Source organism: Haliotis rubra, unplaced genomic scaffold, assembly GCF_003918875.1.
Source record: "Haliotis rubra isolate DU_JTF1 unplaced genomic scaffold, ASM391887v1 Scf702, whole genome shotgun sequence".
Taxonomy (NCBI): domain Eukaryota; kingdom Metazoa; phylum Mollusca; class Gastropoda; order Lepetellida; family Haliotidae; genus Haliotis; species Haliotis rubra.
Window position 1 is genome coordinate 383,489 of NW_025767416.1, and position 25,886 is coordinate 409,374.

At 40.9% G+C, this 25,886-nt stretch overlaps 2 protein-coding genes and 1 long non-coding RNA gene across 3 annotated transcripts; 1 reads left to right on the forward strand and 2 right to left on the reverse strand.

The window, feature by feature from the left end:
- Positions 1–697: 697 nt before the first annotated feature.
- On the reverse strand, positions 698–25,187 carry LOC124258926. The gene is made up of 3 exons (XR_006893712.1): positions 25,068–25,187; positions 9,867–9,871; positions 698–728 (listed from the first exon to the last, which is right to left on the reverse strand). It is a non-coding gene; the product is annotated as an uncharacterized LOC124258926 (long non-coding RNA).
- Positions 2,126–7,498, reverse strand: LOC124258924 (E3 ubiquitin-protein ligase E3D-like). The gene is made up of 8 exons (XM_046692986.1): positions 7,344–7,498; positions 5,993–6,298; positions 5,405–5,685; positions 4,404–4,506; positions 3,986–4,112; positions 3,229–3,362; positions 2,821–2,986; positions 2,126–2,314 (listed from the first exon to the last, which is right to left on the reverse strand). The coding sequence occupies exons 1-8, from the start codon at positions 7,472–7,474 to the stop codon at positions 2,291–2,293; spliced, it is 1,272 nt and encodes a 423-aa protein (XP_046548942.1). The 5' UTR covers positions 7,475–7,498; the 3' UTR covers positions 2,126–2,290.
- On the forward strand, positions 10,067–25,733 carry LOC124258925 (homologous-pairing protein 2 homolog). Its single transcript, XM_046692987.1, has 9 exons — positions 10,067–10,153; positions 12,095–12,189; positions 12,791–12,880; positions 15,347–15,458; positions 16,487–16,557; positions 18,826–18,900; positions 19,947–20,000; positions 23,075–23,134; positions 25,462–25,733. The coding sequence occupies exons 1-9, from the start codon at positions 10,129–10,131 to the stop codon at positions 25,516–25,518; spliced, it is 639 nt and encodes a 212-aa protein (XP_046548943.1). The 5' UTR covers positions 10,067–10,128; the 3' UTR covers positions 25,519–25,733.
- Positions 25,734–25,886: the final 153 nt, after the last annotated feature.

Sequence of the window (25,886 nt, forward strand, 5' to 3'; positions counted from 1 at the left end):
CATCCTTATATGGTAACTGGAAAACAGCTTCAGGAAACGGCTCCTGATGTGTTGGGAGTAACAATACCGTCCATTTTCAGAATCTATACTACTCCGTTTTCGACATGGGTAGTCTGTACATTTTCATTATGCACAAGAATAATTCTCACAATGCCAAGTGTATAAGTGTAATATGTCTGGCATGTTTGATTATCCTTATCAAACGTTGAGTAGTACATTTTGTTTGAGTTGTGACTTTAACACTGTTACCCCCACTCTGTGGTGGTGGTTGTCTAACCCTTGTTTGTCCACCATGTGATGCTCATTCTACAACTGCTGAAGAAAGTAAACTCCATCCAAACAGTCTCCGTCTTCATCTTGTTTGTTACACACTCACATAGTGTGAGGTTTTGTTACACTCACATACACCCATGGGTGTAAAGCTTGGAGTCAACTTTGTGTGCAGACTCTTTCAGTGTTGTCACAACCCCTAGTGTACAGTACACAACCCTCTGTACTTAAAAGAACCCACGAATCCGTTGGTATATGACCAGATGGTGGCCACATGAATACGTGCAGAAAACCCAGTAGCCGGTACAGCAATGCATTGGCGGATCCAGAGGGGGGTTTCAGGGAGTTCGAACCCCCCACCCCCTTCAAAATTCCTGGATCCGCCCATGCAACGTGCAGTAAACTTGGACAAAGTACTGTGACTGTGTGTCTCAATCAACCCAGCAGTGAATGGGTACCTCGTAAGGATGGGAAAGCCACATAAACGTTGTGCTCCTAATGGCTACAAGAGCTGTATGATTCCTAGGTAGTTGAGATTGAAAATATGATGCGCGGTTGGGGATTGACATCCAATGATACAGGGCAAAACAAAGTGCCTTTGAGCGCTATACAAATATCAGTATTTATAATGATGAGGTATTGTTATTTGCATGTTCTTAAATGATCAGACCAGATCCAAGTTAGAATTGCTCTTCAGTAACCCATGCTTATTGTAAGAGGCGACTAACGGGATGGGATCGGGTGGTCAGGCTGTCTGGTTTGGTTGACACATGCAGGGCTCGATTTAAGGAAATGAAACCTCCTTGCACCTAGTGCAACCTGAGGCAATAATCTTGTACCAAACAAAAACAGGTTGCACCTGCTGCTCTATATAAAATCTTAATCAATGCTTGTGTTTTGGTAAAGACGGTTTAGAACATTATTATAACAAAAGAAATCTGGTGTCTGATAAGATTAGTTCTCTTACTTCCTAGACTTTCATGAACAGTAAATTAAATCTTTCAGTCACTGTTCATGCAGCAATCAGAGTCACTGCTCCAAGCCAGTTCCTCATCATTCTGTTTATCATTCTGATTTTTTACAGACAGCCACCATATAGCTGGAATATTGCTGAGTGCGGTGTAAAGCTAAACTCACTCTTAAATGATCAGCCAATGCAGGTGAGGTGAGGTGAGGTGAAATTGGGTTTAACATCGTGCTTGAGAATATTTCACTTATATGACGACGTGCATGCGTGTGTATGTGTATGTGCGGCTGCTTGTACTAGCCCAGACTGAAGCTGGTTTTATAGCGCTAGCCCACTGAGATACCATGCCGCAGTGAAGCATAAATACCCCACTCAGACACATTATACTGACTCCGAGCCGACCAGTCCTTGTTGTACCCATTAATGCCGAGCGCCAGACAGGGACCAACAAGTACCATATTTTAACGTCTTTGGGTATGACGCGGTCGGGGATCGAACCCGCGACCTTCCGCTCTCCGGGCGGACGCTCTAACCACTACACCACGGAGGCGGTCCAACCAATGAAGAATCAAGATACAAATGCGTTGATTCTGGTCAGTCAGTGATAGATACCATTAGCAACAATCCATGACTAAGGCCCCATGGTCTTTGGCATGAATTACTGTGCCCCAAGCCACAGGTGAACTAAAGGTCAATGACTACAGCACTATAATTTATCACTTGACAAACACACTGCTATGAATAAAAAGCATAAAAGCTAAATAAATGCAAAAGCTGATACAGCAAAATATGCATGTTCTCTCACCTTCTGTTATCTGGGATTACTACAGTTCAAACTTGTTTAAATTATAACCCCCCAAAACATATAAAAAGCCATAAAGTCACAAATTGATATAAAACTTTAATACATGCTTAACAATAAACATTTAACGCAAACAATGCTTTTGTATGTACAGACGTACAGCAAAATCATACACCATAACATATAGCTGCCAGTAGCATAGAGGTGAGTGTTGGTCCCTATGGATTCATCGGTGGTTTCTTTTCTGTGACTCAATCCTTTTTGAGGAAACTCACCTGAAAACAACATGAAAGTCACATGATAAATACAATATATTTTGGCTAAAGCATTAGACAAGCGTATGCAGTGAAATTTCAATTTCACACGTGCAACACGCACACCTGGCTGTTCTACTAGCAAGTGGTCCTCCCTCGTAAGAAATAGCGAACAGTGACAACAAAATAATGATCGTTTGTTAAACAACTTTTTTATTTGGCTGTCCAAAATTATGAGACAAATCATCAGAGTTGGTCTGTCGATTTCATGTGACTGTGCAAAATTTGGTTTTGTTGCATTTATAACATTTTGTGTTAGTGAGCAATTCATCGGTCTCAAATGAAATCAAACAGACTATAGTTGCTGTTAAGAAAAATTGTGCCGATTTGTATGATTTCTTTACTGCTAAAACCACCACTGAGGCAATGGGTTAAGGGGAGGTAACTCTAATTTAATATGTTTGACTGTACTTTCTTAAGCAACTAGCCCTTCAGCGTTATTGAACTGTTAAACCCTAGACCCTTACATGGAAACCGTTGAGATGCCTGTGCGAGGTGGGCAGACTGGATGTGTTGCCGACTAGCAGGGACACCAGCTGCAGAATGAGTGGGCGTGGCAGGGTCAGGCCATGAACAGTGTTGTCCTTCTCCCATGTCCGGTACAGGAACATATCACAGCGACTAGATGCTGAACTGAAAGGTTAATGTTTTGTTTGCTTGTAACAGAGTAGTCAGAACAATTGCAGCTATATCCTGGAAGCGTGTGAAAAGACTTTATTGGTTTATGCTGTACATGCAGTATTACTGACATTCATGGCGACGGAAACCTGTGAAATACTCCTTCTTTTATTTCCATTTGGTACTGTACTCCTCAATTTTATTTTTGAGGAGTGAAATACCCCAGAGTCAAAATAATTACCTGGAGCCCTGCTTACCTGTCCATTTTGCCAACAGTTGACCGAAAGAGCACCTTAGCCACCCTGCTGCCATCGACCTTGACACTGTGTGAAGGTTGACCTGAGTGACCTTCTCCCATGTACAGTGTTAGGTCTTGATCAATCAGCCATAACTGCAAGCAAGCATCATGTGAGAGAGTGAGTGAGTGGTCGAGTGAGTTTGTATGCAATATTTCAGCAACATCATGACACCAAAAATGAGATTCACACATTCATCCCACTCAAGGAGTGAGTGAGAAAGTTGGGTTTTATGCCGCTTTTAGCAATATTCCAGCAATATCACGGCGGCCCAGTCAATGAATCAAACCTGAGCTTCAGGATGATAAGTGAACATTTTAAACACTTGACTACCTAACTGCACTCAAATCACAAATAACAAGCCTTCACAGCATGCCTGGTTTATGATACAGATAAAGTTTACCAGATTTTGTAAAGAAAGTATCTAAAAATGTAAGTAAAAAGATATAATATTAATATTTTTAAAAAGAATGAGTGAGTGAGTGAGTTTTACACCGCCTTTAGCAATATTCCAACAATCTCATGGCAGGGGACTCCAGAAATGGGCTTTACACATTGTACCCATGTGGGGAATAAAACCCCTGTCTTCGTTGTGACGAGTGAACGCTTTAAACACTAGGCTACCCCACTGCCACTTTTTGAAAAAGAAATAAATATTCATTGAGAAAGTAATAAGATTGAGCAAAGAAACAATTGCTTAAACTAAATCTGTACATACAAGAACTTTAATGGTGTTCTCCTCTTTAGCATTCTTAGATTGGAGAAGGAATCGGTAGCTGGTGTACAGTCGACTCTGTTCCAGCAACAACTGGCAGAGGAACACTTCAACACTAGAGGCACTCCACCTGAAACACAAACACAGAGTGAGTGAGTGGGTGAGGGGGAGGGAGGGGGAAGAGGAGAGCAAGGTAGCTAGTTAGTTCAGTTTTGCGTCACTTTTAACAATATTCCAGCAATATCACGGCGGGGGACACCAGAAATAGGCTTCACACATTGTACCCATTTGGGGACTCGGACTTTGGCATGACGAGTGAACGCTTTAACCAGTAGGCTACCTCACCAACCCAAATAATATAGGACAGAGTTGGCGTATCTCCTACACAGATACATACGTCATACAAGAGATTTCTACTCACACAGATGGGGAAAGACTAGACTGGTCTTGGAATGCGACAGCGTGGAGATACAGGTGACAGAGGGGTGTGGTCTTCTTGACATCACTGGTCGGATGGATCAACCCTGGACAAAATGCCAACAACCTCAAAAACAACTATAATATTTTGGTGAGTATCTCTTATTAGGCAATATTTGTGGTGTTAAAATGATCAATGATCAGGTGATACAGATGTCATTGATGAAAGGGAAATTTATGGATGTCAACTTCTGTAATGTGACTGACTGAGTTTGGTTTTATGCCGCTTTTAACAATATTCCACACCAGGGACACCAGAAATGGGCTTCACACATTGTACCCATGTGGGGATTCGAACCCGGGTCTTCGGCATGACCAGCCAACACTTTAACCACTAGACTACCCCACTGCCCCATTCTGTAATGTGAAGAACACAACATTCTATATATTAAGAAAATTGACCTCCAAAATTTTCCCCTTCATCAGTGACAATTTTCAGCGTTTTGAGTGTAGAACTAGATCACCAGTAACTTGACCACACTGAATGAGTGAGTGAGTTTAGTTTTACGCGACACTCAGCAATATTACAACTGTATGGAAGCGGTCTGTAAATAATTGAGTCTGGAGCAGATAATCCAGTGATCAACAGCATGAGCATTGATCTACGCAATTGGGATACGATGACATGTGTCAACCATGTCACTGAGCCTGACCACCCGATACCATTAGTCGCCTCTTACGACAAGCATGGGTTACTGAAGATCAATTCTAACCCAGATCTTCACCAGTCCACACTGACAGCTGATTTCTACCATTTTTTCTTAACAAAATCTAAAGCCACACATACATTGAATATTTAAAAACCTATAAGTGTACTATGTGACATTGTGGTATATTAATATTTCAAAAAGCTACTGACAATATTCGAGAAAGAAAGGAGAATAAAACACTTTCACCATGATTATGATATACGATGATCAGGTGAAGTCAAGCCACGATAAATACCATTTCTTTGTGGTTTAACATCATCATCTTGTAAAGTGACTCCAAGAATGTTTCCACATCGACTGCATCTGATCAGTTCATTGCTGTCACTGCAAGTCACAGAGTTCATTTTCATGTGAGACTGGGACAAAAGAATGTAGAAACTGCCCACTAAACAATCTCCAGGTTTAGGCGACACTGTTGGAGTCTGGTCTTCCTCATCACCATGGCGATGACAAAACCAGAATTCAGCTAGATCCGACCAATTTTCTGATGGAAGTGGCAATACTCTTGAGAAGACACTGAAATCAGTCATTTAAAAATTATTAGGAAACAGTGCAGATATTTCTATGAACTTCAGCTAACTATCTGACAAGTAAATTGGAAAAAAAGGTCATATCTTGTCTATTAATGCTAAAATTAACATGAGCAACATTCCTCAATACTGGTGACACGCAGTCAACTAGAAACCAACATGACCAAATTCACTTCAGGTATCTATTATGACAAGAACTTGTAACTTCAGACGAATTCTAAACGGAACCCCTTATGTTGTTCTAAGCCAGTGGTAACATAACTCATTACATGTATCATGCAAATATTACTCGCCTGTGATCTTTAAGTATCTTTTTACCGCAGCAAGCACAATAACATTTGTTTTGATGTGTCTGAATGTTGGCACAAACGTCCTCCTGTTTTCTACATGCAACCCCAAACTGGTCTTCGCAGTCTAAATGCTGCTTCTCATCTTTTACTTGCAGAGTCATCTGAAGTTCTCCACTCGGCTGCCATTGCAAACCTCTACACGATAGAGGAAGCAACTCTACATTCTCTAGATGGAATATACACTGTCTAGCATCAAATTCAGCAGTAACTGAGGTCTGGTCTGTAGAAACTGAGATGTTTTTGTGACATCTGAAATGAAAAAAAAAATGTTTGGGGTATTTCCAATCATATTGTAATGAACAATCTTAATCCACAAATGTCCACCCAAACTTATTCCTTGCACATATCAGTACACATGTGCTGTAACCTTTCCCACAAAGTCCTAAACTTGATAAAAAGAGATTTTCTCGGGGCAGTAAATTTGTTAAAAGAGGTAGATAACCTCAAGCCCAAATTCATCAAAGAGAATCTGAGGCACCAGATGTGAGTGAGTTTAGTTTTACGCAGCAATATTCCAGCTATATGGCGGCGGTCTGTAAATAATCGAGTCTGGACCAGACAATCCAGTGATCAACAGCATGAGCATCGATCTGCACAGTTGGGAACCAAGTCAGCGTGCCTGACCACCCAATCCCGTTAGTCGCCTCTTACGACAAGCATGGGTTACTGAAGATCAATATTCTAACCCGGATCTTCACGGGTGGCACCAGATGTGGCTTATAGCACTAAGTGACACTGACTGATCTCATGTGCCTCTTCGGTGCTAAGGTTAGGTTGTGTTCGGTTTAGGGTAGGTTAATAATCTCAAACTCTACCCTTAGCCGGTCAGGGTGGCATCTTTGAAAAGTGGATTTCTATTAAAGAAGCCGGCCTTTCGCCTAATCCTCTCCAAAGCAAAGATCGAACAGAAACGCAAATCAGTGAAGGTAGAGCAACAGCCGGAAACAGTTAGGCCTAGTTATATGGAGCTAAATCCAGTAAACTGCAGTTAGCTGACCGACAAGTCTCGGATTGAACTTGACAAATATTAGCCGAGGCGATGCAGTCCTATACAGTCAGGTCACTGTCATTCCCTTTACAGAGGGTGATATTACTGATAATTTCACTGAAGAATAACGAATGACAAGGAGAGACTTCATTGTGCAAAAATACATTTGTCATTCGTCATTCGCTGTCATTCGTCATTCAGATTAGGGAGACCCACTGTATAGGACCGCATCGCCGCGGCTCTCGGCTAGACAAATATGAGATATTTCCCCGAGAATGACTGAAAGTGTGACTGTAAACTTCATACCTGCTCCCAAAATCCAACGTTATGTTGAGAACTGACAGATGTGATTTATACTCGGCATATATCCGCACCCTGTCTCTATTTACTCCCTCCTCTTGAATTTGCAATTCTGAAAGTGTCACATTCGCCGCCATGCTTGCTATGGTTGCATATAAAAGCATCACATGCATCACATGCAAAAACATGCGAAATATATACACACACAATTTCTCATTTCCAAAATATTCACTATTGTTCTTTTCACATTACCATGTAATGTTATGTTTTCTGATAATAATATAAAACTAATACAAATTAAAGCCATAAGTTACTGTTTTATTAACTTGGTTTATCTTTCATTCCGCTTGACAGTTTGAAAGGGTACGTAACTCTGCAACGGTTACAAATACACTGACATTTCAAATAATAATTCTGCGATACAGGATCGAATCATCCAGCTATCAGATGGCATTTGTTTAAAAACACGCTGGTTCACAAGAAGACAATTTTGTACGAGATATGAACACAGTGACAACACGAATTCATGTCTCCATTAAATATCAACCAAATTAAACGCAAAATAACATGTTTTCCCAAATTGTTTCATGGAACAATAATGGTTTTCATTCGATTTTTAGGTAAAATGGGACAAATATGACATGTTGCAAACAATTGTCTTAAAAAACAACAACCCAGAAATGAATGCGTTTTGTATTTTATTACTCATACATCCCATACAATGTTTAAGGGGATACGCTTTATCAGTAGAGTACGGATTTCAGTACTTTTTGAGTCCATTGCAGGATTCGAACCCAAATTCTCAGAGTGAGACACCCGTACCGCAGCTTCCACAAAAAATGGTCTGACAGTCCCGTTGTTTAGGTATGGGTGAGTACAGGATGCTCACCAAAATATGGGTACAAATCTACATGGGTACGGATTGCCCAGTTCCCGACCTGCTCACGTACTCTGTGTAACCCCTGACATTAAATAGCTGAAAATACTGGAATCTGTTCTTAACAGAAAGTGTAATCTCACATACATTTGACCACTTTCTAAAAGGCATTGTGTATTCACTATTACAAACAGACCACAAAAATAACTCTTTATTTCAATTTAAATATCTAAAAAATACAATCACGAAAACACTTTAATCGGAATGTTATAGCAAAACAGACCTGACACAGATACTCAGAGACCGCTTCCGTGGTGTAGTGGTTAGAGCGTCCGCCCGGAAAGCGGAAGGTCGCGGGTTAGATCCCCAACCGCGTCATACCAAAAGACGTTAAAATTTGGTACTTGGCGCTCGGCATTAATGGGTACAACAAGGACTGGTCGGCTTCATGCTTCACTGCGGTATGGTATCTCAGTGGGCTAGCGCTATAAAAGCTAAGTCTGGGCTAGTACAAGCAGCCGCACATACACATACTCATATGAGCGAAATATTCTGAAGCACGACGTTAAACCCAATTTCACCTCACCTAATACTCAGAAGAAAAAAAGAAGCTTTTTGTGTCATTTGTGACAGATAATTATTACTTTTAATATGACTGATCCGGGTTAGAATTGATCTTCAGTAACGCGTGCTTGTCGGAAGAGGCGACTAACGGGATTAGGTGATCAGGCTCGTTGACTTAGTTGACACATGCTATCGTATCCCAGCGTAGATCGATGCTCATGCTGTTGATCACTGAACTGTCTGGTCCAGACTTGATTATTTACAGACCTCCGCCATATAGAGGGGAATACTGCTGAATGCGGCGTAAAACTAAACTCACTCACTCTGTCTACAACACTCCTTGATGTCACTTGTTTCACGGAGCAGGTGAGTTAGCATTTCGCGCGTGCACATTGTTTCACTGTCTGTCTCACAAGGATCCAAGAATTATTCATGATTATGATTTTACTGACTGTACCCGGGTTCGATTCCCCACATGGGTACAATGTGTGAAGCCCATTTCTGGTGTTCCCCACCGTGATATTGCTGGAAAATTGCTAAAAGTGGCGTAAAACCATACTCACTCACTCAGTTCAAAGGAACTGATAATTGACTTTCGGAGTAAACCCACAGAAATGCTTCCAGTGATAATCAACGGTGAATGTGTTGAGACAGTGTCGGAGTATAAGTATCTGGGAACCTTCATTGACTCTAAGCTGAACTGGAACTCTAACACTGAGGCCCTATACAAAACGTGTCAACAACGTCTTCATCTCATGCGTAAACTGAGATCTTTTAATGTTAACCCATCTGTGGTGTCATCTTTTTATGCAGCATTCATTTTCCTTCCATTGTTGGTACGGGTCTCTCTCAGTTCATCTCAAATCTAAAATAGACAAATTTGTTAACCCTGCAATTAAAATCGCTGGAGTCAGATTTGAATGTTTATCATCAATATATGAGCGGCAAATCGTGAATCAAGCTGTCAAAATCATATCTGAACGTAGTCACTACTTAAATTCGGAATACAACCTCCTCCCTTCAGGCTGCCGCTACAAAGTTCCAATTGTGAAAACTAAGAGAGCCCGTACATCCTTTATTCCAAGTACCATATCTCTCTTAAACAAATGTGAAGATACCTAAATCAAAGAATTTATGTAAATATGTTTGGTATCTCTCTAATGTGTCAGTAGCTGTGCTGATGTAAGACAAATTCCTGAAAAGGCATTACAGTATTATTCTATTCTATTCTCAGTAAAAGCACGTATTTTGCTAGCGGTCGCCTTTCTGTGAGCAAACAGTGGAATTATCTCCCTTCGAACAACACCCGCCATTTATGAAATACCTAATGTAAACATCATCTGCGGCGACATGAGTAAAAATAAAGATGCCGCAGGTATGTGCAGATGCAAGCGGCAGTTAATATATTTCTGTAAACGTAGACTTTGTTTTTTATTATGTTTAAGGGATCGACAAGAGACTTGAAGTGGAATTATTCCCTGTGGCGACGGAGCAGTGGCAGTAGCTCAGGATAATTTTGTTGAAACATACATGCTTTCCGTTTACGACTGCATTTCGTTTCGTTTGAAGTTGAACTAGTTTCGCTAATTATCTAAAATATTGACAAATGTTCCACACATGGAAACATGCGAAAATATGAAGGACGACATTATTATTTGTGAATTCGTTACTGGAAACTTTGGCATAACAATGGTGAAACGTGAATTCATTATATTGGATTTGTGTTCTATTCTTATATTGGATTCTAAGATGCCAAGCGGTTAGAACAATCAAAAAAAAATTACATTATCAGACAATAAAGGTATAGTTTTTGATGACGTAACAATTGAATGACGTTATCCCGTCACTGCGCCGTTCTAGTGTGCCCCCTCGTAATCGAACCATTTTACATTACGTCACAATGTAAGCGACGTCACGATGCATGTCAGTACGGCCTCATACAGTAAACTACACTGTTGCATCCAGTTTCTTGGTTTGCTGTTGCTTCACGCAGCTAACATCACTGGTGGAAACATTACGTTTATGTTTTACGACGGTTAAATGTGTCATTTCGACTCACAAGTTTTCAGTGACGCGGTAACGTTCGTAATGTTTACATTCCCACAATGCAATTGTGGAATGTCGCTTGACTACTCAACTTCCTCTGGATGTACTGATCTAAACTTACGCTGGTAGTAGAAATGCAACGTTCATATTGCCCCATATGGTTTACGTTAATGACAGATGAAATTAAAATAATTCAGAAAAGATATTTAATCCGAACGTAAACCCGTCATCAACCTGTTATCATTTGGTTTTTTTCTGGTAACGTTCGTCTTAACGTTGGGGGCAGACACATCAATAGAACAGCGCGCCAGTTAGCCCTCTGCGAGGATTCTTAATTTAGGTCACCGACACCGTCGTTTGTTTTCTGCCTTAAATTAATCGTAATTATCTTTAGAAAGTATTAAATTTGGCATCTTAGAAAAGAAATACAGTTCGCCCTACCACCATGTATAGTGTAATAAAACACACTTTCGCCCTATACTATTATAACTTTAACTATAATAGTTCAGGGCAAAAGTGTGTTTTATTACACTATACATGGTGGTAGAGCGAAGTGTATTTCTTAATTAATGTGTCAATTCTGTGGATATGATACAACGAAATGTAAATACACGTTTTATTAGAGTTTAACATAGTATCGTTTTGCAATTGATCTTTTAGATTCTTAAAAGGATTACATAAAATGTCCTCTACCTTGGGATCCCCGTGATCAGCAGCACTTGCATGTTCACTCGCCTCTCATCGACACTAATATTTGCAAATATATTTTCAAAAATCGATATTACATGTAAAGACATATGAATAATATGTTTTCGTCATTTATGTTAAAGGAACTTTAATTTATATGTCAATGTAGAAATATTTACTTCTCGGGGCCGGTTTGGGTCAAATATCAGATGCTGGTCCGGGTCAAATATCAGGGGCCGGTTTGGCTTGGGTCCGGTTCTGGTGTAATTCACCATGCAACATGTCACCTTCGGCATCATATGCGAACCTGGTCCCGTGAATGAGTAAAGGAACGTATCGTCCAGGTATCCCTTCATCCATCCATTGTTGGTAACCAGCTGTTCTGTGTTATGTCAAGATGACAGTTTTCTTACACTTATTTCCGTAGTTCATATAAATAAACTCGTATTCCAGGCAAGGCCTACATCTCACAACTTGGTATAGTAATAGTGCAAAGTCGTCTAGTTATATGCTGGACTATTAAATGAACACTCATTGACATGACTTTAGCAATAGCCTAATGTTACTTTTGTATATAATTTAGCTTCAAAAGCTGTGGCTGACTACCTCAACCGTCAAAACAGACCCTACAGTGTAACTGACCTTCTAAACAATATGGGAAAAGAATATGGCAAAACTGTAAGTACAGATAACACAGAATTCCTGATGAACCAACTTTTGAGTTCTTCTTTCTTATACATTTAACAATAACTCAATAGTATTTATGAATGAATTCATGAGATACCTTCTTTGGTTTGGGCATAAAACCATACACACTCACAAACAATAAAGAATCTGCAGTGGGTGAGTGGGTTAGATGGCTGACCTTGGAAGCTGGCGGTTAAGTGCCTGACTCTGAGAGTGTGGGTTCGAATCCCGGGTGGGACTCAATTCAACAAAAGTACTAGAATCAGTACTTTACTGAGATAGTGTAATCCCATATGTAACATGTTACATATTAATGTTGAATGTTAAGACTTTATCATGGACATGAGTGGGGCTAAATCTCTGAAAAAAGGTGATTTTCCTCGTGTTTGGTGAAAATCTAACAATTAGCTAACAGTACTTAACGGACAAGTCAGAAGCCATTAGTGTGGCATTTCATCAGATCACCATTGTCTTGGGAAAATATTTTGGCATAGACTGTGGTGTCAGTTCTGAAATGAATCTGTGGTCTCAAACAGTATGTATACAGAAAGAAGACAGAATACACTCTGGTTTTAATAATTCTATGTTTCAGGCTATCACAAAAGCTTGTGAAAGTTTGGCTGCTGATGGAAAGATTCGAGAAAAAGCTTACGGCAAACAGAAAGTGTATGTGGCTGATCAGGTATAGTAAGATATTTGATGAAAATACACAATGCCATTTTAGAAAGTGGTCAAATGTAACATATGTTATATTTGGGATTACACTTTCTTAGTAAAGTACTGATTCTAGTACTTTTTGGGTTGAGTCCCATCCGGGATTGAACCCACACCCTCAGAGTCAGGCACCTAATCGCCAGCACACAAAGTCCGATGCCTAGACCGGCTCAGCCACCGCGCGCTTCCACACAAAAGATACTGATCGGACTTTGTGTACCCCTCTGATAGGTGTTAATTGGCACGGCTCCCACGGCTGAAAGCTATGAAAATACACAATGCCATTTTTTTAGAAAGTGGTCAAATGTAACATATGTTATATTTGGGATTACACTTTCTTAGTAAAGTACAGATTCTAGTACTTTTTGGGTTGAGTCCCATCCGGGATTGGAACCTACACCCTCAGAGTCAGGCACCCTTATCGCCAGCACACAAAGTCAGATGCCTAGACCGCTTTCTTTACTAAAAAAGTGTAATCCCAAATATAACATATGTTAAAGATATTTGATGTCATTTTCATAAGTCACATAATGAATATTCACATGAAAATGATTTTACTCTTTATGACAACCCAGCGTTATTGATTTATGATAATGTTTGACCCGTGAAGGTCTGGGTTAGAATATTGATCTTCAGTAACCCATGCTTGTCGTAAGAGGCTACTAACGGGATCGGGTGGTCAGGCTCGCTGACTTGGTTGACACATGTCATCGGTTCCCAATTGCGCAGATCGATGCTGATGCTGTTGATCACTGGATTGTCTGGTCCAGACTCGATTATTTACAGACCGCCGCCATATAGCTGTAATATTGCTGAGTGTGGCGTAAAACTAAACTCACTCACTCACTCACTCACTGTGACAATGTTTAAACCTAAGTGAAGTGTAAAAATGAACTTATGTCGGCTTAGCTCTGAGTCTGGCAGCAGTTTCTGTACATTGATTGTTTGATTGATATGTTTTGAAAAAAACTATCTGAACTGTCTGTCTGATTGTTGTGGTGCTGTTCTGTAGTGATTTTGGACAGAGTAATTAACCATTATAACATCATACGTTCCTTATGAGACAATAAAAATGGATATATTTTGGTCACAACAGGTACTGAGTCTGATCAGTACTTGAATGTATGACTTCCAGCATGAAATTGACATGAAATTAATATGGAGCCTTCCTTTGCCATGTTGGTTAATTGTCAGAAGCTGTTCCTGCAACTGGTTACTGTTACTTTACCCTCGTAAAACTTCACATGGAAAATCAAAACAAAATGATGATAGTTTGTTAAGTAACTTTTTAATTTTGGAGACAAACGTTATGAAACGTTTTTCCAGAGTTTGCCTGATGTTTTCATTATATTGTGCGTTAAAATGAATGTTCGATCATGAACCGATTTGGACTTAGATTGTGATTCATTGGTATTATTTTCACCCAAACAGACTGTACCATGTGCAAACATATCATCATGTATAAATATTAACTCATGCTCACCCAGAGTTAACCGCCTCCGTGGTGTAGTGGTTAGAGCGTCCACCCGGAGAGAGCGGAAGGTCGCGGGTTCGAACCCTGACCGCGTCATACCAAAAGACGTTAAAATATGGTACTTGTTGGTCCCTGCCTGGCGCTTTGCATTAATGGGTACAACAAGGACTGGTCGGCTGGGAGTCAGTATAATGTGTCTGAGTGGGGTATTCATGCTTCACTGCGGCATGGTATCTCAGTGGGCTGGCACTATAAAACCAGCTTCAGTCTGGGCTAGTACAAGCAGCCGCACATACACATACACACGCATGCACGTCGTCATATGAGCGAAATATTCTCAAGCCCGACGTTAAACCCAATTTTACCTCACCTCACCCAGAGTTCATCTGATGAAGAAGTAGTCCTGATAGATCTTCACAAACGATAAGGGACAGTAGGGTAGCCTAGTGGTTAAAACATTTGCTCATCACGCCAAAGACCGGGTTCAGTTCTCCCCATGGGTACAATGTGAGAAGCCAAATTCAGGTGTCCCCTGGCTGTGATGTTGCTGGAATAATGCTAAAAGCAGCACAAAACCATTCACTCGCAATAAAAAAGTGGATATGTGTCATATCTTCATGATCTGTTACCATGAATGTCTGTCAAAGACTTGGTAACTCTAAGTTAGGTTTCTCACGGAAAACAGCAATTCTTTGTCCAGACACAATGTTATATACCTGCAAGTTTGCTGAAGGCTGTATAAAACAGTGTGCACATCAAGCTGTACCCATTTCAGGGGCGGTGGGGTAGCCTAGTGGTAAAAGCGTTGGCTTGTCACGCCAAAGACCCGGGTTCGAATCCCCACATGGGTACAATGTGTAAAGCCCATTTCTGGTGTTCCCCGTAGTGATGTTGCTGGAATATTGCTAAAAGCGGTGTAAAACCAAACTCAGTCAGTCAGTCAGTCAGTACCCATTTCAGAGTAACTTTCCTGATGTGGATGATGCTGAGCTGAAGAGTATGGATGCGAAGATAGTGGAGTTGACAGAGTCTGTTCAACAAGTCCAGGATAGAGTTCGCAAGCTGGAATCAGGTAGGGTTGTCATGGTGATGTTGTGTAACAAATAAGGTGAAGATGATTTGTTTTCCGCTGTATCTGAATATTCAACATTTGGAGATATTCACTTTGATTTTGAATTGGCAAGTAAAATGTTGTTTAATTTCAAAATACTCAATGACATGGACAAGATTATAGATATAATCAGGAGAGAGTGACAAGTAAGGCAGGTAACATGACTGGTTTGAGCGGGAAAGGGCAAAGGGAGGTAACTCGTGGGTGAGTGTATTTATACATCCGCTTTGGGAACTTCAAGGGATTCAAGTGTTCCACTACCATTCGAAAGGGAAAGGGAGATAAGCAAAAGATCATGAGTCAGGATAAGAATAAAATATCAATTTTACTTAAAAAATTACAATTTTAGGAAGTTGATGTGTACTCCAACACTGGGGACTGTGGGGTAGCCCAGTGGTGAAAGGGTTAGCTCCTCATGCCAGAAACTGGGGTTCAGTTCCCTATGTGGGTAAATTGTATGAAGCCCATTTCTTTTGTTCCCTGACATGATATTTGCTGGAATATTGTTAAAGAATGGTGTAAAAGCATTCTCACTTACACACTCAAACTGCTCAAATCTTAGAATGAAATGACATCATATATATGATGTTCACAAAATAAGCAGAGTGTTTTTCTGATATATGTTAAAGACATGCAGTATGTAATGAATGCCAAATCAAGTGTTTCTCAAATCTATGACATGATGATCATTAAGAGTGAGTGAGTGAGTGAGTTTAGTTTTACACCGCTTTTAGCAATATTCCAGCAAAATCACGTGGGGTGATGATTATTAAGATTTGGTTGCCCAGTTTTGACTTTTACCTGGATAACATTGGACTATAATTGTGGCTTGTTGTGGTGTAATAAAAGCAGATAGTATTTCAGCCACTTTTTCTGTCTTGACTATGCCGGATTGTCTTTGCCTGCTAAGTCAAATGGCCTTTGAGTAGTTTTCAATAATTAAGTATACACTGAATCCGAACTAATTTTACTGTGTGATTCTCTTTCAGAACTGAAGACCCTGAACAATGCTATGTCAACAGATGATGCGAAAATGGAAACAGAACGGATTGAAAATGAAGTAGGTGATCGTGTGTTCGAAGGTTTTACTCCAATACGATGTGATGAAAATCTGCAGAGTCCTCTAATGAGGTGCACCATTAGTGAACTCTGGTTGCCCATTCAAAATGACCCATGAAGATCTGGGTTAGAACTGGCCTTCAACAACCCATGCTTGCTGGTTATAAGAGGCGACTAACTCAAGTAACTGGACATATATTTTTGTCCACAGCTCAATAGTAGTAGTAGTCAATGTATATAGTGTAGATGTGTGGGCTGGTTGTACTGGTCTGGGTGCTGTTCCACATAGCGATCGGACCGCCTCCGTGTTGTGGTTAGAGTGTCTGCCCGGAGAGCGGAAGGTCGCGGGTTCGATCCCCGACCGCGTCATACCAAAAGACGTTAAAATATGGTACTTGTTGGTCCCTGTCTGGCGCTCGGCATTAATGGGTACAACAAGGACTGGTCGGCTGGGAGTCAGTATAATGTGTCTGAGTGGGGTATTCATGCTTCACTGAGGCGTGGTATCTCAGTGGGCTAGCACTATAAAACCAGCTTCAGTCTGGGCTAATACAAGCAGCCGCACATACACACACATGCATGTCATCATATGAGCGAAATATTCTCAAGCATGATGTAAAACCCAATTTCACCTCACCTCACCTCCACATAGTGATCATAAATACTTTACTTTAGTAAAGCCTTACGACAGTTGTTGCGCTAAGCTTGCCTTGTGTAATGGGAGCGAGGACTAGTGCCATCTCACATAGCTACCATACCACATAGATACCATGCCACATAGATACCATGCCACATAGATACCATGCCACATAGATACCATGCCACATAGATACCATGCCACATAGATACCACACCACACAGATACCATGCCACATAGATACCATGCCACATAGATACCATAGATACATACCACATAGATACCACACCACATAGATACCATACCACATAGATACCATGCCACATAGATACCATGCCACATAGATACCATGCCACATAGATACCATGCCACATAGATACCATGCCACATAGATACCACACCACACAGATACCATGCCACATAGATACCATGCCACATAGATACCATACCACATAGATACCATACCACATAGATACCATACCACATAGATACCATGCCACATAGATACCATGCCACATAGATACCATACCACATAGATACCATGCCACATAGATACCATGCCACATAGATACCATGCCACATAGATACCATGCCACATAGATACCATGCCACATACCACATAGATACCATGCCACATAGATACCACATGCCACATAGATACCATGCCACATAGATACCATGCCACATAGATACCATACCACATAGATACCACCACCACACAGATACCATGCCACATAGATACCATGCCACATAGATACCATGCCATGCCACATAGATACCATGCCACATAGATACCATGCCACATAGATACCATACCACATAGATACCATGCCACATAGATACCATGCCACATAGATACCATGCCACATAGATACCACACCACATAGATACCACACCACACAGATACCATGCCACATAGATACCATGCCACATAGATACCATGCCACATAGATACCATGCCACATAGATACCACACCACACAGATACCATACCACATAGATACCATGCCACATAGATACCACACCACACAGATACCATACCACATAGATACCATACCACATAGATACCATGCCACATAGATACCATGCCACATAGATACCATGCCACATAGATAACATGCGACACAGATACCATACCACATAGATACCATGCCACATAGATACTATACCATTCTATATATAGGAAGGATAACAATATATGGATGAACAACTTCTTCATTACAGCGAGAGCGACATTTCGGTGTAGGTTCTATCACGGTTATCAAGCAAGTTGTTCATCCATATATTGTTATCCTTCCATAGTGCTCCAGCTTCTAAATGCCTCTCAAACAAGTCACTTTATATGGCATTACTCTGTAAGTATAAATATGAGTCCCTGAGTATGGTTTTACGCCACATATATCAACATTCCAGCAATATTATGGCAGAGCTCACCAGAAATGGACTTCACACATTATACGAATGTTGGGAATCAAACCCCTGTCTTCAGCATGCTGAGCAGCCACTTTGTGTATTAGGCTACCCCATCACACCCCAGTCCAGTAGTCTCGCACTTGTATGTATTTTGCACGTTTTGAAGGCTATGGTTCTTTGTCTGTGACTCTGGTTCATAAGCCACTCCTATATTTTACAGATGGTGTCCCTGGAGGAGAAGTTGAGGAAGCTGAAGGAGGGCCAGGTGTTGATAACTCCCCAGGAGAAAGACAAGGTAAGACCATACATGTCGAATATTACCATACACGGGATTTAGGGAAGAATGAGTGTGTGTGGAAGATTTTTCATATTTGCATATAGCGATTCTTAATGCTGATTGGTCAGCTGATCAGTTGTGACCCCACAATGCTTCATTGTTGAGGAAAATATTGGATGACATCATCCATTGTTCAGGCTGTTACAGGGACGGTGGGGTGAAAGTGTTCTCTTGTCACGCTGAAGACCAGGCTTTGATTTCCCACATGGGTACAATGTGTGAAGCCCATTTCTGGTGTCCTCCGCCATGTTATTGCTAAAAGGGCGTAAAACCCAACTCACTCACTCATGATATTACAGACCCATGAAGATCCGGGGTAGAATAGGTCTTCAGCAACCCATGTGCTTGCCATAAAAGGCGACTATGCTTGTCGTAAGAGGCGACTAACGGGATCGGGTGGTCAGTTTCGCTGACTTGGTTGACACATGTCATCGGTTCCCAATTGCGCAGATCGATGCTCATGCTGTTGATCACTGGATTGTCTGGTCCAGACTCGATTATTTACGGCCATATAGCTGGGATATTGCTGAGTGTGGCGTAAAACTAAACTCACTCACTCACTCATGATGTTACAATTCATTACATTATGTTATTGTAGTGAGTTTAGTTTTAGGCTGCTTTTAGGAATATTCCAGCAATATCATGGTGGGGAACACCAGAAATGGGCTTCACACATTGTACCCAAATGGGGAATCGAACCCGGGTCTTCGGCGGGATGAGTAGATGCTTTACCACAAGGCTACCCCATCGCCACCTCATGTAATCTGAACGATGGGAGTTCCTTCAGTAATATTTTTCTGTGGCGATGACACTTTGTAGTCAGTTTTGTTCATTTCATCTTGTTGAAATGTTAATCAGTAATAGACTTATGGAATTATGGATATGTGTCCCTTGGGAATAGATGATGTAATTTCCTTGTCAATGGCTTGGGATGCCATTCAATCACTTCCAAATTCCTCTTTGTTGTTAGAAAATCTGATTTGACACTCTCATTTTATTCTCAGGTTTATAAGGAGAGAGTCAAGTATGTGAAGGAATGGAAGAAGAGGAAAAGGATTGTGAGTATCTTTAGAGAGTAAATAGTGACAGCGAAACATTATGAGGTACTGTGTTATGTGACCTCCTGGAAGTCAGCATGACATACACGTCCAGGACTGGATGAGGCCATTGCTTAAACATTGCTGAAACATATTGAGGTCATTGCTCATATATATTTAGTTACTTAAGTATTTAAGTACTTCTTTGTGCCATTAGTTAGATATTTTTTTATCAATGCCGAGACTTGTTCAAAGGGCTGTTGCAGAGTCTTGTTCCAGGGATAATAAATTGCTAAATAAGACTCAAAGTCCTATTGGCCTATTGCACATACATGTTTAAGGGCAACAATGATATATGTTTTTGGTGCCATTGCTAATACTAATTTAGGGGGCCATTGCTGATACTGGTTTAGGGGACCAGTGCTGATACCTGTTTAGGGGGCCATTGCTGATGCTGGTTTAGGGTACCAGTGCTGATACCTGTTTAGGGGGCCATTGCTGATACTGGTTTAGGGGACAAATGCTGACCCCAGTTTAGGGGGCCATTGCTGATACTGGTTTAGGGTACCAGTGCTGATACCTGTTCAGGGGACCATTGCTGATACTGGTTTAGGGGACAAATGCTGACACCAGTTTAGGGGGCCATTGCTGATACTGGTTTAGGGTACCAGTGCTGATACCTGTTTAGGGGACCATTGCTGATACTAGTTTAGGGTACCAGTGCTGATACCTGTTTAGGGGCCATTGCTGATACTGGTTTAGGGGACAAATGCTGACACCAGTTTAGGGGCCATTGCTGATACTGGTTTAGGGTACCAGTGCTGATACCTGTTTAGGGGGCCATTGCTGATACTGGTTTAGGGACAAATGCTGACACCAGTTTAGGGGCCATTGCTGATACTGGTTTAGGGTACCAGTGCTGATACCTGTTCAGGGGACCATTGCTGATGCTGGTTTAGGGGACAAATGCTGACACCAGTTTAGGGGGCCATTGCTGATACTGGTTTAGGGTACCAGTGCTGATACCTGTTTAGGGGACCATTGCTGATACTAGTTTAGGGTACCAGTGCTGATACCTGTTTAGGGGGCCATTGCTGATACTGGTTTAGGGGACAAATGCTGACACCAGTTTAGGGGGCCATTGCTGATGCTGGTTTAGGGTACCAGTGCTGATACCTGTTTAGGGGGCCATTGCTGATACTGGTTTAGGGGACAAATGCTGACACCAGTTTAGGGGGCCATTGCTGATACTGGTTTAGGGTACCAGTGCTGATACCTGTTCAGGGGACCATTGCTGATGCTGGTTTAGGGGACAAATGCTGACACCAGTTTAGGGGGCCATTGCTGATACTGGTTTAGGGTACCAGTGCTGATACCTGTTTAGGGGACCATTGCTGATACTAGTTTAGGGTACCAGTGCTGATACCTGTTTAGGGGGCCATTGCTGATACTGGTTTAGGGGACAAATGCTGACACCAGTTTAGGGGGCCATTGCTGATACTGGTTTAGGGTACCAGTGCTGATACCTGTTTAGGGGGCCATTGCTGATACTAGTTTAGGGGGCCATTGCTGATACTGGTTGAGGGAACCAATGCTGATACTGGTTTAGGGGGCCATTGCTGATACCTGTTTAGGGGGCCATTGCTGATACTAGTTTAGGGGGCCATTGCTGATACTGGTTGAGGGAACCAATGCTGATACTGGTTGAGGGAACCAATGCTGATACTGGTTTAGGAGACCAGTGCTGACACCTGTAGGGGACCAATATTGATACTGGTTTAGGGGAGACATTAATGGTACTTGTCCACAGGGAATAGGACATGTTCAATGATCGATTACGTAAATTTGTACGGAGTGCCATGGCTGAAACTTGCTCACGGGTCAGTTACTGAGGCTTTTCTAGATGTTTTTACAGAGACATTGTTGGCTGTTGCTTAAGACCTGTTAAATTGCTGTTGCTGAGACTCTTTCAAAGAGCAATTGCTGATACTTGCCACTGCAGCCTACCTCACCTTACTTCAAATAGCTGAGTTATGTTATTAGAAAATGGATAATGGGATAAAGCGACACTATTGACAGCAAGTCAGAGGCCCAGATAAGCTGCGTATCCGGGTAAAATATGCATATAATATTTCCAATTACGCATTGAAAAATAATTGTTGCGTACCAATTACGCATTTAAAATGTGAGATACGCAAAAAGTTTAAAACAAATGCGTACAGAATATGTTTATAAAAATCACTTGCGTAATGAAAAAGACATCGATTGCTATCAAGTTGTACTGTTAGTATAGGACAAGTGCTGTATTGTCCATTTAGGATGAGTGATTTTTTATGAACTCATTTCCATTATATTTAAGTTGGTATTGATTAGGTATGACATAGTCATAAGGCAGAACATACCTGCTTAGTAAACTTACTCAGTCACATAATACTTAGGTGAGTAAAATGACTGAAATACGCACATGTTTGATAGCAGTGGGTACCGGAAAATGAAATCCCCACTCAACATTCATAATACCCACTCCAAAAAAATACAGTGGGTACAGTACCCACATGAGCTAAATCTTATCTGGAGCTCTGGTCCTGTTCAAGTGTTTTGATTGACTTGCTTGCAATATAACAAAAATTGGAGCAACTTTAGAATACAGCACCACAAACTTTAAAAATATGTCATAATACCCTTTTACGTAATGTAATGTGATTTTGTTCGAAAGCACGTTCTCGAAACAATGCTCTATGACGCCTGCATGGCAACATGGTTGTCCAGCTCAGCGATTGCGTATAAGCTCTGCTCACTGGTGTTTCATCTCTACCAGCTATGTCATTGCATAAGCCCAACAATGTTGAGAGTTTCCAGTAGTTGTATACCGGAGGATGCGCAATTTTTTTGCAAGCACCAGTTTGAAATATTTTTCTTTTTTCACTAATACGCTCATATTTATTTGTATTACGGGGTGCTGAGGTGTTATGTTTTGTGTATTATTATATTTTGTTTTTTTTAGATTTAGCGAGAATGCATTACACTGGTCTATATTATATATTTTCGATTATTCGCAATTTTGGTCCTGTATTGTTCCTTGTTTACCTTCTTAGAGCACAGACATCATCAATGCTATTCTGGAGGGCTATCCTAAGACCAAGAAACACCTCGTGGTAAGTTGTATATGTGTTCATGGTTGGAGAGATCAGGTGTTAGTTGGTTTTTGTGTAAGTTGACTCACCATGCTGAAGTGGTTCATCAGGCTTGCTTACAAAGTTGAGATGCAGGTCACCATATCCAAGTGGTTAAAGCGTCTGCTTGTCACGCCTTAGACCGTGTTCGATTCCCAACATGGGTACATTATGTGAAGTCCATTTCTGGTGTCCCCTGTCGTGATATTGCTGGAATATTGCTAAAAGCGGCATAAAACCATACTCGGGGACTCATATTTATACTTACAGAGTAATGTCATATAAAGTGACTTGTTTGAAAGGCATTTAGAAGCTGGAGCACTATGGAAGGATAACAATATATGGATGAACAACTTGCTTGATAACGGAGATAGAACCCACACCGAAATGTCACTCTCACTGTAATGAAGAACAGGGGTTCAAAAATCCCATCGCCCGACGCCCGGGACAAGTCAGTTTTCATTTCGGGCAATCAAATAATGGTATCTTACTTGTCCGTGGGCTACTAGATAATTTCCACTTATGGTTTCAAACCGCAAACAAACTTGGATTTAATTTCATATCTGCTCAAAATGTAGCTATTACATTTCGCAATGACAATAAAGTAGAGTTATCTTTCTTTGCTATTTATCACTTTTCAATAAATAGTCCAGTAAACATTAACATCAAATACCATGTTGATTTCTTCTTTCATAATTACATCATCATAATTATGTCATAAAATCAGGGCAAGTAGAAAATTAGTCAGGACAAGTTACTGTTTTAAAGTCACTTGCCCTGTGGCAAGTGGCTTTTTAAAAAAAAAATCTGAACCCCTGAAGAAGTTGTTCATCCATATCTTGTTATCCTTCCCCGTCATATAAAGTGTTTCTTGATAAAGTGTGGCATGGTATCTATGTGGTATGGTATCTATGTGGTATGGTATCTATGTGGCATGGTATCTATGTGGCATGGTATCTATGTGGCATGGTATCCATGTGGTATGGTATCTATGTGGCATGGTATCTATGTGGCATGGTATCTATGTGGTATGGTATCTATGTGGCATGGTATCTATGTGGCATGGTATCTATGTGGCATGGTATCTATGTGGTATGGTATCTATGTGGCATGGTATCTATGTGGCATGGTATCTATGTGGTATGGTATCTATGTGGCATGGTATCTATGTGGCATGGTATCTATGTGGCATGGTATCTATGTGGTATGGTATCTATGTGGCATGGTATCTATGTGGTATGGTATCTATGTGGCATGGTATCTATGGCATGGTATCTATGTGGCATGGTATCTATGTGGTATGGTATCTATGTGGCATGGTATCTGTGTGGCATGGTATCTGTGGCATGGTATCTATGTGGCATGGTATCTATGTGGCATGGTATCTATGGCATGGTATCTATGTGGCATGGTATCTGTGTGGTATGGTATCTGTGTGGCATGGTATCTGTGTGGCATGGTATCTATGTGGCATGGTATTTATGTGGTATGGTATCTATGTGGCATGGTATCTATGTGGGATGGCACTAGTCCTGACTCCCATTCCACGAAGCAATCGTAGCGCAACAACTGTCATAAGGCTTTACTAAAGTAAAGGGAAAGAGTTCCCTACTTACCCCCCGCCTTTTTTATAAGGTACTTTTCATTACTTGTATATCTTTGTATTTTTTGAAAAAAATTAGGTGGGGGTTATGTAAGGAACTCTTACTAAGTATAGTATTTATGATCACTTTGTCAGGGCTTGATTTAGTGCTTTGTTGCTTGCACTGGTGCAACCTAATATTACAAAGTGCAACCTTGTTATTAGTCTAACTTGCACCAGGTGGAAGTCAATTTTTGAGTGGGTAAACCTCTGAATAATTCAATAGCATATTTCTTTCATTACATATTCCAATAAAAGCAGTGTAACTGGAACCTCGTTTGGATGAGAAAGCCGTAAAACTCGGTGCGCCTAGTGGCTGCAAGAGTTGTATACTCCCTGTGGAGTTGAGATTGATAATACGATGTGCCGTTGAGATTGACATCCAGTGATCGAGGGAAATACCAGCGCCTTGAGCATGTACTAGTAACGTGGATATGTGCGCTATATAAATATCATATGATATAATAATATAATTGGGCTGGTGTAAGTAGGTTTTTATCTTAGGTTGCACCCAGTGCAAGTAAGTTAACATCTCTTAAATCGAGCCCTGCTTTGTAGAACAGAGCCCAGACCAGTACAACCAGCTCACACATATATACTATACATCTCGAACACAGTAGTTAATCTTATTTGAAATTTCCACCTGATGCTTCTGTATGTTTCCCAGGAGGAGATCGGCCTGGAGACGGACGAGGACTACAGTGTCAAACCTCCAGACATCTGATGTGCGTTACCAGGTAGCTTTGTCACTCAACATCTAGTGCTAAGACTGATGGTACTTCTAGGCCTACAGAACCTACAGCCTTACAGAAACAGATACAATGGAAAAAATGTTTACACCAAACTAATGTCTGTACACTTGTTGTAATAAGGAAGCATTGCAAAGCAGTTATGAAACTGTTAAGAATCATCACATGAAATACATTGTTTATTTTATTACACTGTGAATTATTATTATTTTTATCATTAGCAACAAAAACGTCCCTTTAATGCTCCAAATTAAACTCACATGAATGCTGAGGGAGTTATCCGTAAAGATCCGGGTTAGAATTGGTCTTCAGCAACCCATGCTTGTTGTAAGAGACGACTAAC